General features: G+C 36.6%; 4 protein-coding genes and 1 non-coding gene across 7 annotated transcripts in view; 3 read left to right on the top strand and 2 right to left on the bottom strand.

Moving 5' to 3' along the window:
- The window catches only part of LOC129788401 (N-acetylgalactosaminyltransferase 7), a 783,634-nt gene that overhangs the window by 501,220 nt on the left and 270,817 nt on the right, over positions 1–11,597 (top strand). The gene's annotated exons all lie outside the window — the stretch shown is intronic.
- On the bottom strand, positions 153–364 carry LOC129791478 (small nucleolar RNA U3). The gene has a single exon (XR_008750712.1). It is a non-coding gene; the product is annotated as a small nucleolar RNA U3 (small nucleolar RNA).
- On the top strand, positions 611–5,407 carry LOC129788467 (uncharacterized). The gene is made up of 4 exons (XM_055824571.1): positions 611–672; positions 4,881–4,952; positions 5,030–5,128; positions 5,251–5,407. The coding sequence occupies exons 1-4, from the start codon at positions 627–629 to the stop codon at positions 5,286–5,288; spliced, it is 255 nt and encodes an 84-aa protein (XP_055680546.1). The 5' UTR covers positions 611–626; the 3' UTR covers positions 5,289–5,407.
- On the top strand, positions 757–4,868 carry LOC129788419 (uncharacterized). The gene is made up of 2 exons (XM_055824467.1): positions 757–1,471; positions 1,554–4,868. The coding sequence occupies exon 2, from the start codon at positions 1,560–1,562 to the stop codon at positions 2,910–2,912; it is 1,353 nt and encodes a 450-aa protein (XP_055680442.1). The 5' UTR covers positions 757–1,471; positions 1,554–1,559; the 3' UTR covers positions 2,913–4,868.
- LOC129788431 (zinc finger protein 26-like) lies at positions 5,404–11,560 on the bottom strand. Of its 3 annotated transcripts, none has more exons than XM_055824494.1 (7): positions 11,464–11,560; positions 10,236–10,510; positions 9,548–10,135; positions 8,651–8,998; positions 8,190–8,578; positions 5,966–6,134; positions 5,404–5,904 (listed from the first exon to the last, which is right to left on the bottom strand). In XM_055824494.1, exons 3-7 carry the CDS (start codon positions 9,688–9,690, stop codon positions 5,826–5,828), a joined length of 1,128 nt encoding a protein of 375 aa, XP_055680469.1. In that variant the 5' UTR covers positions 9,691–10,135; positions 10,236–10,510; positions 11,464–11,560; the 3' UTR covers positions 5,404–5,825. The 3 variants fall into 3 exon arrangements, with proteins under 3 accessions (XP_055680469.1, XP_055680468.1, XP_055680470.1); XM_055824493.1 differs by lacking the exon at positions 11,464–11,560 and adding an exon at positions 10,580–11,393; XM_055824495.1 differs by lacking the exon at positions 11,464–11,560 and adding an exon at positions 10,588–11,393.

Here is an 11,597-nt window from a genome sequence, read left to right as displayed (position 1 = left end):
AAATCAAGCATAGAGCTTGTAAAATACATAAAAACCAAGCATAAAGCTTGTAAATACATAAATAATACATAATACATAATACAAAAAAAAATCAAGCAAAGCTTGTAAAAATAAAAAAACCAAACATAAAAAAGTTTTTAGAAAGCTTAAAAACCACTCAGCATGCGCCTTGACCTCACCCCGAGAAATTCTCGAGGCTGACGATCCTCAATGATCCAAGAGTCACACCGGGGTGCATCTCCTGGACCCTTTTCACGCTCCAGCCAAGGCGCTCACCTCATCATCGTGGCTGTATTGAGTTTCCGAGTTGGAAACCTAATTGGTGAAGACTTACTACAGAAATGATCCTGTGAAGTATAGTCTTGCCCGTTGCTTCGTCGCTCCGATCTTACCAAGTAAGACCCAACATGTTGCCGCGCCGAAGTATACGCTTATGATGAAAAAGCTTTCAGCAAATTTTTTCTCACAGAACAAATAATTTCTTTTGCAGATTTATGTGTTTTGTTTAGTTGTTAATAAAAGAATTATTTGTTCAACTGAATAAATACTGAAATAGCGTTTATTCTTAAATATAAAAGAATTTTCAATTAATTCTGATTTAGTAATTCTTAATAGTTCTGTGCAAAATGAACGTTCTTTTCGTGTCTTTCGCGCTCACAATTCTTCTTCTCTGTAAGTCATTTAATTTGAAGGATTTTAAAGTGAGTTTTGGGGATTTTTCTTAATTTTTCCTCTCCTGATAAAGGTGTGTAAGGTTAACAGTAAGGTATGAGCGGATTAACGGGGATTAACGGGACAACGATCGCCAACCTTGTCGGGACAGTCAGTGTTGTGATGGCAGTGACTGCGACAGGAGGTGTGTCGACACGTCCCTGCCGCTTGAATGTGAGAGTGATCTTACATTTCAGAAGTGGGATCAACTCTGCCGCAGAAGGAAGTGGAAGGAGTTCTAAGGTGATGCAGACATAAAGGAAAAAGGTAGGCGATTAGGAAATAAATAGAAAATCGCGGAATAAATAAAATGGCGGCAAAGAGGAGCGGGAAGCAGAAGAGCGGGAACGGGAAAATGATGTAAAAAAATAGAGATTTTTTTTTCTCTTTCTCTCTGCAATTGAGCAAGTTTTTTTTTTTTCTTTTAGGGATAGAAGTAAGGTATAATATGAAGAAAATAAAAATGTGAGTAAGTTAACAGGGAAATAAAATAAAGAATTATCTTGTTAATGCATGCAAAATGAAGGTTGTTTCGAGAGGTGGTATCGGGAAACGGGAATTGCGCGAATGCACTCGGGTGTGTTCGACATCAGTCGGTACCGCACCAAGTGAAATGTCAATTGATTGTCGTTATTGTCATTGTGGAATACGCGAAAAAGAAATAAAATAAAGGCGAAGTGCGTGAAATTAGATAAAATAACAGGAAAAAGTGAGTTTCAAAAGGAAAGTAGAAGAAAAATCAGAGAAGGAAGCGAGGGAAGTAAGTACACAGAGAAAAAAAAAAGAAACTCATCCGGATTATTCGAGAAATTTGAGAATAAATTGTAATGAAATAATTTTAGGTTAGAATGGATGAAAGAGGAATCGATTTGGAAGGAGAACTCCGGGAGTACGATGAAGAAGCAATGGGAGGAGATGAACAGGGAGAAGTGATTAAACACTACAGGCAAAAGATCCGTGAATTGGAAAAGGAGAATGAAGCGCTCAAACGGGGCACATCCTCATCAAGTTCAAGGGAAGTGGGAACATTCCGGCTGGCGGGAGGGGAAATTAAAGATTTAATCCCGGCGTTCCGACCTGGGGAAGATGAGACAACCACAGAAGAGTGGATTGAGAATCTAGAATCCATGCGGGAGATCTATGAATGGACCGATCAACAAGTTCTGCTGTATGCGTCAATTCGGCTCAAAGGAGCCGCAAAGAAGTGGCATTCAACCACGAAGACGAGAACGTGGGATGAATTCAAGTGGGAACTAATGAAAGCTTTTCCGGAGAAAATTAATGTAGGGAGGATAATTGAAGAGATTCAAGGGAGAAAGAGGAAGGGAGATGAAACCGTAACCGAGTACTTCTTTGAAATGAGACAGAAAGGGAAAAAGATAAAGCTGGATGATGCGACGATCGCAAAGTACATTATAGCAGGACTGGGAGATGAGAAATTGATCGGTATGGTGGCCGGAGCTAACTACGACTCCCCACAGGAATTGCTCCAGAAAATCAAAGATGCTGAGGATATTCGTAGAGCCATGAGAAAACACGAAAGTGGCGAATCAGGGGGGAAAGAAAAGGGAGAAAAGAACGATGCACGGCCTGAACAAGAGAGCCAGGATGGGAATCAGGTGCAGAAAGTATCTTGCCACAATTGTGGGAAAGTTGGTCAGATAGCCAGAGAATGCCATGAAAGGGAAGACAAACAGCGAGACATGAAGGCAGAAATCACGTGCTTCAAATGCAACGAGAAAGGTCACATATCAAGATTCTGTGGCAAAAAGGAGAGAGACTCAAAGATGATCCATATGGGCAACATGAGAATAATTGAAGTTGAGAAAAAGGAAAATCCAAACTACAAGGAGGTGAAAATCAACGAGAAAAAGCTCTGGGCTTACATTGATCAAGGGAGTGATTGCACCACAATCAGAAAATCCGATGTAGAAGCTCTGGGGGTAGAGATAAATCCGAGAACGACAACGCTGAGAGGATTCGCAGGACAATGCCAGACCGTGGGGCAAACGGAAGTATGGGTTACGATTGACGAGGTGCGAAGGCAAACAACCGTCCATGTCGTACCAAATGAAGCTCAAGACATTCCAGTGATTGTCGGCCTTGATATTCTGGGACAGGAAGACATACGAGTCGTCAGACAAGGCAAAACGATGCAGATAGAGGATGTCCGGAAGGATGCAAACGAGAAGACAATTTGAATTGTTATAAAAATAAATTAAGCAACGTGCAAATAAATTGGTGGAGGTAAAACAATATTTTTTTTTTACAATTAAAACTATAGGGAATATTTAATGTAAATTCAGAGTCGTGAGCGAACAAACATAACAAGGGATGTGGCAAAAGGTGTATAGGGTAAGTACTAATTTCAATCAAACAATATTACAACTGATATGTTAACACAAGTAGATGACAAAGGGAGATTGTTCCAACAGAATCGGAAAGTCAGCTCATTATCTAAATATTGTAGTGAAATCTTAGAATAGGGAAGGTTAAAGTAGTCTGTTAGCACTTTTTAATTGAATTTCTAAATAGCATAAATACGTTGATTTTCGAGGTAGTGTTTAAGAGACAAATGAATAAGGTAGAGTAAAAAAAAATTGAGTTTAATGAAGAAGAGACTATAAAGAGCTTACACTGAAACACCCTTGGTTAAGTCCGAGACGTGTCCAGAAAGTTAAAGTCAATAGAGAAATGCAAGCAAGGCAAGAATGAAAGTTGGGTAAAGAGAAGAGATTGTGAGAGAATTTCATGCTGAAACACCCTTGGTTGAGTCCGAGACGTGTCCAGGAAGAAGTTAGAGACAATAGAGGAAATGCGAGAGGCGAAAATTGAAGTTGGGTGAAGCAAAGATTGCGAGAAAACTTTATACTGGAACACCCTTGGTTAAGTTCAAGACGTGTCCAGAAAGAAGTTGGAGGAATAGAGGAATGTAAGAGAGGCAAAATGGAAGTTGGTTGAAGTATAGATTGCGAGAAAGCTTCATGCTGGAACACCCTTGGTTAAGTTCAAGACGTGTCCAGAAGAAGTAGAAGGCAATGAAGAGAGAAGCAAGAGAAGATGAGAGTTGGTCGAAGTAGAGATTACGAGGAAACTTCATGCTGGAACACCCTTGGTTAAGTTCAAGACGTGTCCAGAAGAAGTAGAAGGCAATGAAGAGAGAAGCAAGAGAAGATGAGAGTTGGTCGAAGTAGAGATTACGAGGAAACTTCATGCTGGAACACCCTTGGTTAAGTTCAAGACGTGTCCAGTAGAAGTAGAAGGAAACGAAGAGAGAAAATTGAGAGTTGGTTGAAGCAGAGTCTGATGAGCGTCAATCTGTAACACCCTTGGTTAAGTTCAAGATGTGTGCAGAAGAAGTCGAAGCCAATAAAAAGAGAACAAGGAAGATTGAGAGTTAGTTGAAGTAGAATGTGTGAATGAGCGCCACTCTGGTACACCCTTGGTTAAGTTCAAGACGTGTCCAGAATAAGTCGAAGCCAATGAAGAGGGAAGTAAGAGAAAATTGAGAGTTAGTTGAAGCAGTATCTATGAATGAGCGTCATAGCATCTGATGTCAGGAGTGGCCGAGGGGTTGAAAAACGGTATTGAAACAGGAACCAATAAACGGATTAGAAGTGTACTCAGTGTTAGAGAAAGAGTAGTGAAAGAAAGGAATTTTGTAATGTCCTGTAGGAAAGAAATAAAAAGTTAGGTAGAGTTGTAGGATGCAGGAACAACGACGATCAGATAGAGACAGAATAATTATTAAGGAGACAGGTTGAATTGAAGATCCGGTTTACGGCGAATAATGAGAGTTAGAGCACAGTTCAAAAGATGGCAACAAGAGGGGTACAAGAATACATGAGAATGGAGGAAGATAAGACGAGCAAGGAAAGATCTAAGGGAGTTAGGAATAGTACGAAGCAAGAGAAGTTCTGGGAGGCAATTAGAACGAATGTAGAAGCGAGAAGATAAGATGACGAATGACGTCAAGGTCGCTGAGGGCAGCTCCCGAAGTCAGGAGTGGCCGAATGTAAGGTTAACAGTAAGGTATGAGCGGATTAACGGGGATTAACGGGACAACGATCGCCAACCTTGTCGGGACAGTCAGTGTTGTGATGGCAGTGACTGCGACAGGAGGTGTGTCGACACGTCCCTGCCGCTTGAATGTGAGAGTGATCTTACAGGTGTTAAGGCACGGCCAGAAGATTTCGTAGCTCTTCAGGATCAAGCTGATTTCCAGAAATGCCTCGAGCAATGTGAGAGGAGTCTCCTTTTTTTTTCTTTAGTTGAATAACGGCCAAATAATATTCCTTCATCTTTCCTTTCCTTTTAGATCCAGAATCAAATCAATCTGGAGAAGTTCTTGCGTGCCTCAAGAAGCGCGAAGGTGCCAAAGATTTCCGGGAAAAGAGGAGCTTGGATGACATAGAAGGTCTCTCATTTAATCCTCTTTTTTTTTTGGGAATATTAGATGCAATAATTTTGATAAAAAAATTAATTATTAAAAAAAATTATTTCTTTAAAGAATCATTTAAAATCTAAAATTTATTTCAGGGACTTTCCAAGAGTCTGGAAATCTCTGGGGTGCCTAGGAAGCTCAGAGGACTTCTAATCAATCTGTGAGAAGGATGAGAAGAAAATCCAACGGCTAGAGAATATTTAAGGAAAATATAAATTAACGAAGCATTAAAACGCATTTAATAATTTACTTTTAGTGAATAGTTAATTCACAATTTATTATTTTGCTTATTTTAGCGAATTTTATTCTAAAATTTATAATTTAGTAATTTAGTAAATGAATGATTTTTATTTACATAAAATTTATCTTTGCAAAGATTAATTTTAATTTATTTATAAACAAAAAATAAATAGAATAAAAAATTTCAAATATTTACAATTTGAAAATCATAAAATAATTTACCATAAAAAATTGAATTTTGCCTGAACTTTCAACAGAGCAATTTCTTATCTTTTCAATTTTATGAATTTTACAAATTTCCTTAACTTGTATTATCTATATTATTTTATAGCTGTTTTGTAATTAAATCTCATTAAATGATTATTTTTGCACTAAACTTTTTCTTTCTATTGAGAGTATGTAATTTTGATCTTGCTACTCCTTCTTCTCATTAGAGAATTTCCTCCTGTTCCTCATCCTCTACTTCTTCCTCCTTCACAGGTGGCTCTGGAAGTTCTCGATACATCTCCCTAAAACATAAAATAATTTTAAAACAAAGAAATAAATTAAGAAAAAAATAATTTTTCGTACGTTGAATGGGCAAGTTCAATGTGCTTCTTCTTGTAGTAAGAACAAGTCATGCGCTTCCCGCAGAATTCACATTCATAAGGCTTCCTTTTTGGATGTATTCGCACGTGTTCCATTAATGCTGAGAGACTCTTGTAGATTTTCTTGCAGATTGTGCAGCAAATTACGGGATCTGCAGAAAAAGAAGAATTTTTAATTATTTTCCTGAGACAAAAAATCTCCGAAGATTGAACTTTATCTGCGCTTCAGAAGATTCAGGAGAGATTAGAAAAAAAATACAAAAATTCCATTTCCATTTACCCCATTTTGGCGTTAGGAAAGACAGGGGTTAAAAAAGTCACAAGAAAGTGAGAAAAAGCTCAAAATACAATGTTGAAGATGAATAGCCCTAATAGTTCCTTTCGGGGAATTGAAAGGTTTAGTTTTTATAGTTAATCGTAGTAGGCGTATGTTGCACAGAAAGAGAAATGAATTAGAAGTGACGCCAATGTGAATTTGTTAAAATCATGTAAAAGAGTAAGTAATCTGCATATATTTATGTCACAAAATGAAGAATAGGCTCTAATAATTTAAATACTTTTATAGGAATTTGACGGGGAAAAAGGATGGTAAAAATATTGATTGATTTAAAAAAGCTGATTAACCCATCCTCACTTTTTGTATGATATATCATACGCAAAATTGGTAGTTTTTGATTAATTTTTGTGACACGAATTCGCAAAATTTTCCATCCGGGTTAGTGTTTTCCACTTTTATAAACCCTTAACTCTTTATATTAATTTTCCTGGGTGTCAAAAACTTAAAACAATGTTATTTTTTAACAAAAATCTAAGTGTATCCAATTGCAATGTTGTCCGGGAACCAAAATGTGTGTATTTTAAGTGACAATTCCCTTTTTCTCCGTAATATTTTGTGCAAAATCTCTTATTTATTAATAAAACTTTGTGAATTAACCAAAATATCCGTCTCCGGCCGCAAATTATTTAATATTTTACGCGATAAACATCTGCGTATGATATATCATACGTTGGTTGAATTGAGGTACTTTTTAGGTTATAGTGCGAGTTTATTTCTGTGAGGGAAGATCTAAGGGTTTGGGAATAAAAATTAAGATTGCAGTGAAAAGGAATGCCAGGAAGTGCTAAATCAGGTACATCGTAAGTATTAAAAAGGACCAAAACCGGGAAATATAAGAATTACAGCGAAAATCTTGATTTTTGTAGGTCTGAGAACGAAGAAGGATAGTACATCCGGCTCTGTCCGGAGACTTGTCAGCATATTCACCAGAAGTCTCCGTCCTAGAGCAAAACATGCAACATGAGGTGGTTATTTTACTTCCTGGCTACGCAACTGCTAGCGATGAAGATAACTGTGGTAATCACGACAAGTTCAGGTTCTATATTCTTAGAACTAGAACTCTACAAGAACGCGGTGAGTTGACTGTGAAACCCAAGGATTGGAGCTCTATTGAATCAATTTAATTAATTCTGGTCCAAAATCTAGCCAGAATACTTAATTTCAACATAATTTATGTAATTTATTCATTTATATTAATAAAAGTTTTTGTTTCAACACTGAGAAAAAATTGAATTTTTTCAACCCCCTTTCGTTAAACGTATGATATATCATACGGTGTCTACCGACGCCCCCATGGGGGCTAAAATTTTTTTTTTCAGGAATTATATTTCTTATAGGCTTATTAGTCAAATTCTAGAAAATGAAGGTCCTAAGTACAGAAGATCTATGACCTCGTTAGCATGGGTTAAACAAAAGGTAAAGATGAAGGATATTGTATATAATGAACAAAATTTAGCTAATTAAAAATGAACTTATAATAGGATTTTTCTACAAGAAAAACGAAAGGAATGAAGGGAATAAAGAGAACTCATACAATAGGTAAAAATAAGTTGTAGAATTTTTAGAAAGGATTTAATTAGATTAAATGATTCTGTTAAAGAGTCCCTCACATTTGCCATCATCAACCATTTGCCAACAACATTCAACAACATTTGCATTTGCCATTTTGTAATCTGGCGCGATCGCCATAGATTTTATCATCCTCGCCACACCCACCCACACCGTAGATCAATTGAATAAATAAAATATAGTTCATTGAAATTGCGATCCCTGTATAATATTTCTTTAAGTAAATCTTTCTTCCTGCCTGACTTTCTTAGCCCCAATCTCCCCAACTAACAAAAGATAAATTAATAAATCTTCAACGCACCATTAGGATTTGGCGGTAAACCATGATGGCGATTTTTAATGTGATCCTCCACGGCTTTCTGAACTTTGAACCGTTTAGGGCAGTAGGGGCACATTAAACTTTTTTGCATGTGCGTCGACACGTGGGACTCAAGGTGGGACTTCATCTTGAACGCCTTGTCGCACATTGTGCACACAAAAGGCTTATCCGTGCTGTGTGTCTTTATGTGATTCGTCAGCGTTGACTGTGTCTTGCACTCCTGACTGCAAATGGGACAAATTAATTGCCTCGTGCAGTCAATAGTGCTGGAAATGTGCTGCATATAGTGGCATTCGTAGGAGAAGGATTTCCCACATTTATCACACCGGAAGGGTTTAATGTCGCTCGGCCGGAGATTTTTTGATTCAATTCTATAACAAAAAAAAGGGGAAATTGTTAAGAAAAAAATTAAGAAATTAAAATAAAAGAAGAGGATTTTGTACCCTTTGTGATCCTCAAGAATGTGCTCCGTTCTGTCCTTCCTCTTGCTAAAGATCTCACCGCAAATGTCACATTCATGCGTATTCGTCATGTGCTTCCATTTGCTAATGCCCGAGACAAAGGTCTTCAGGCATATATCGCATTGAAATTTAGCCCTTTCCGTGTGACTCCGCAGGTGATCGTAGTACTTTGACTCGGGGAACTTCCTATCACACACCTGGCATTTGAGTCTCTTTTCACGCGGCTTCTTATCCGGCCCAAGTTCATCTAATTCTGTAATCTCAAACTGCAGGAAGTCTTTTGAATCTTGCTGAGCATCAGAAGACGTAGATTGAAATTGCATTGATTCTCTGGAGAATAAATATTTATTTTTCAGCATTTTTTTTTAGGAGAGTGTAGGGCAAAATTGGACGATTTGTTTAATATTTTATTTAAAGTATTGGGGTGAATAGCAACATTTTTATTTTAAAGGTGATTTATTTCTTTATTTTTTTTCATTTCCAAAGATATAAAGAAAAGTTTTCTAGTGATCCTATTCACCCCCTTTTAGTTTTATTTAATCATTCCATTCGCCATATAAAGAGAATTAGGCAGAAGGGAACATAAAGCTTTATTGCATTTTTTTTAAGTAAAAAAAGACCTAAAAAAGCAGCTTAAAAAAATTATTCTTCTTTTGGAATTCTCTAAATTTTTTCTCTAAATTCTCGAGTCAATTAGCCCCACCTTTCCCTAAATTGCATAAACACCTTTAAAATTAAGCCAAACCCCTATTTTGCAAAAAAAAAAATCATCATTTATTTTATAAGAGTAAACTGATGAATTTAATTTATATTTAAATGCTTTTTTATTTAATTGATGTTTTAATTCAATAAATTATTTTAAAGTTAAATATAACTTACTCTTGCCAACATTTGGAGTCTTCTTCTGTCTTAACTTCCTGGGCAGTTGTCTCGGAATCACTGATATCATCATCAAGAATATATTCCTCCTTCACTATCACATCCTTTATTTCATCTTCTTCAGTTAAATCGATTTCCATCATTTTTATCTCGTCCTTTGAGACCTTTTTTGAGACTTTTTGCAAATTTGGCTTGAAAATGAGATTTATGACTATTTTTACCTAATTTCTCAAGTTTTAGGTGCCTCAAATGTCAAGCAAGATAACCTCAAAAAACTCTTTACTTCCAAGTAGGTTCCTGGGTTTTGAATTCAACGGTTTTTTCCCATGAACACTAAAAATACGGACTAGGCCATTTTTCCTGCACCTGAGATTCTCGTGATTCCAGCACAACTATGTCAGCATGATACTCATCTAAATGAAAAGGATTCCGGACTGTGTAATCTCACTTGTATCCAATACTCGTTGTTTTGCTTTGAATTTGGTATCTGAATGAACTTTGGGGGGATTTTTGCGTACCGGAGGTTTCTCTACAGGGGCTACAGGAGGCTTGGGTTGTAGGGGGATGTGCCGTTTCCATGTACTTTATCTGCAAGACAAGCAAAGAGTTTCAGCAATTCGTTAGGGAATCCTCAAATCTTGACAGGGAGTTTAAGATTAAAAGTAACTATCAATATAGTGGAACTCACTGGTTTGTATGATTTCCTTCGTCCTGTTCCTGTATTTCGTCCAGTATCTCTTCCTGCATCACTCATCTCCACTCGTTTTCCCATACTCTCATCAACTGCTTCCGCATTCACATCTCCCAACCTCTACTCTTCTATGACAATGTACTCCTATTTTACAATGTCCAAATTCAGATGTTCTGCCCCCTTTTGATGATCCTGTTTCCCCGGATTTACTTCCATTTCCACGAAATCTCAAGAAAATTGCTTTGGAACCTAAAACTTTTTTTACAGTTCTCCTGAAAGTTTGTAAACAAAAATCAGCTGTTAAAAGTTAGTGAAACAAAGTTAGCCGATTTTTTTTGTACTTTTTAACCTTATTCAGAAAAAGATCCTAATAAAATATAAAATTAAGAGATTTCTTCGTCTACAAAGTGTTTAAAAAAATCTTTATTTTTTCTTAACACTCGGAGGACTTTACTGGTAATTGGTACCAATTGAAACCTTAAAATCGTCACAGAATAAAATCTATTGGACTTATCTCGATGAATTTAGCATCTATGTGTAGGGAATTTTAATTACTTTAAGATAGCAAAAAGAAAATCTCGAGAAAAGTCTTTTCTTTGGAAGATAATTGAGGTCAAAGTCAGAATCCAACGCGGAGGATCAAATTGGTAATAACTACCAGTCAAAATCCCATGCATTTTTGCCGTGGTTTTGAGGTTATGTTTCCCCATATTTCCCAAATAAAGTACTCTTGTTCACTTTTCCTCAGTCAAAAATAATTAATGTGGACTAATTTTATTGCCGGAAGTGATTAAAAAGTTACTTAAAGAATCAAAGTTTGTGATTATTTAGGCGCAATAATAAATTATGTAAAATTGTAGCTAAAAAAGTCGTTTGAATTGGCAATTTTGCATCGATTCTACGCAATTTTTTTTCAGTGACGATTTTCTCAATTAAATATTTAGTAATTCGGTGTAGGAATGCTTGAAGGAGATTGAGAATTAGTGAAACTTTCGATCCTTGTTCAATAAACTGATTAATAATTAATTATTGAGCATATTTTATCAACTGGTACTTATTACCAATTTGATCCTCCGCGTTGTGCCAAATGTTGGGTCCTCCAAGTGTTAATAAAAAATTTAGCGACTGGTCAGAGAATGAGGTTATGTTGCACTGCGAGCGGTTCAGTGCTGATTTTTATGAGAAAATAAACGTGATTTACAAAATAAATCTAAAGAAAATATACTCTCAAGTCTTGTGATGATCCTAAGAAGAAATTTGTGTACAACTGATTCGTATTTTACGGCAAAAGCGCTCTTTTCCTGACCACTTGTGAAGATTGTTTCGGGGCACACTGATAAAAAATGTAAGTTTTTGCGG

This window comes from Lutzomyia longipalpis, chromosome 2 (genome assembly GCF_024334085.1).
Source record: "Lutzomyia longipalpis isolate SR_M1_2022 chromosome 2, ASM2433408v1".
Lineage (NCBI taxonomy): Eukaryota > Metazoa > Arthropoda > Insecta > Diptera > Psychodidae > Lutzomyia > Lutzomyia longipalpis.
Note: the sequence above shows the minus strand (reverse complement) of the source record. Positions and strands in the feature narration are given on the sequence as shown.

Coding starts and splice junctions, on each gene's coding strand:
- LOC129788419 (XM_055824467.1), top strand. CDS start 1,560: ATGGATGAAAGAGGAATCGATTTGGAAGGAGAACTCCGGGAGTACGAT.
- LOC129788431 (XM_055824494.1), bottom strand. CDS start 9,690: ATGATGGAAATCGATTTAACTGAAGAAGATGAAATAAAGGATGTGATA. Junction 8,999..9,547: donor GACTCCAAATGTTGGCAAGA/GTAAGTTATATT, acceptor TTTATTCTCCAG/AGAATCAATGCAATTTCAAT. Junction 6,135..8,189: donor TTTACCGCCAAATCCTAATG/GTGCGTTGAAGA, acceptor CTTTTTCTGCAG/ATCCCGTAATTTGCTGCACA.
- LOC129788467 (XM_055824571.1), top strand. CDS start 627: ATGAACGTTCTTTTCGTGTCTTTCGCGCTCACAATTCTTCTTCTCT. Junction 673..4,880: donor GCTCACAATTCTTCTTCTCT/GTAAGTCATTTA, acceptor GTGATCTTACAG/GTGTTAAGGCACGGCCAGAA. Junction 4,953..5,029: donor CCAGAAATGCCTCGAGCAAT/GTGAGAGGAGTC, acceptor CTTTCCTTTTAG/ATCCAGAATCAAATCAATCT.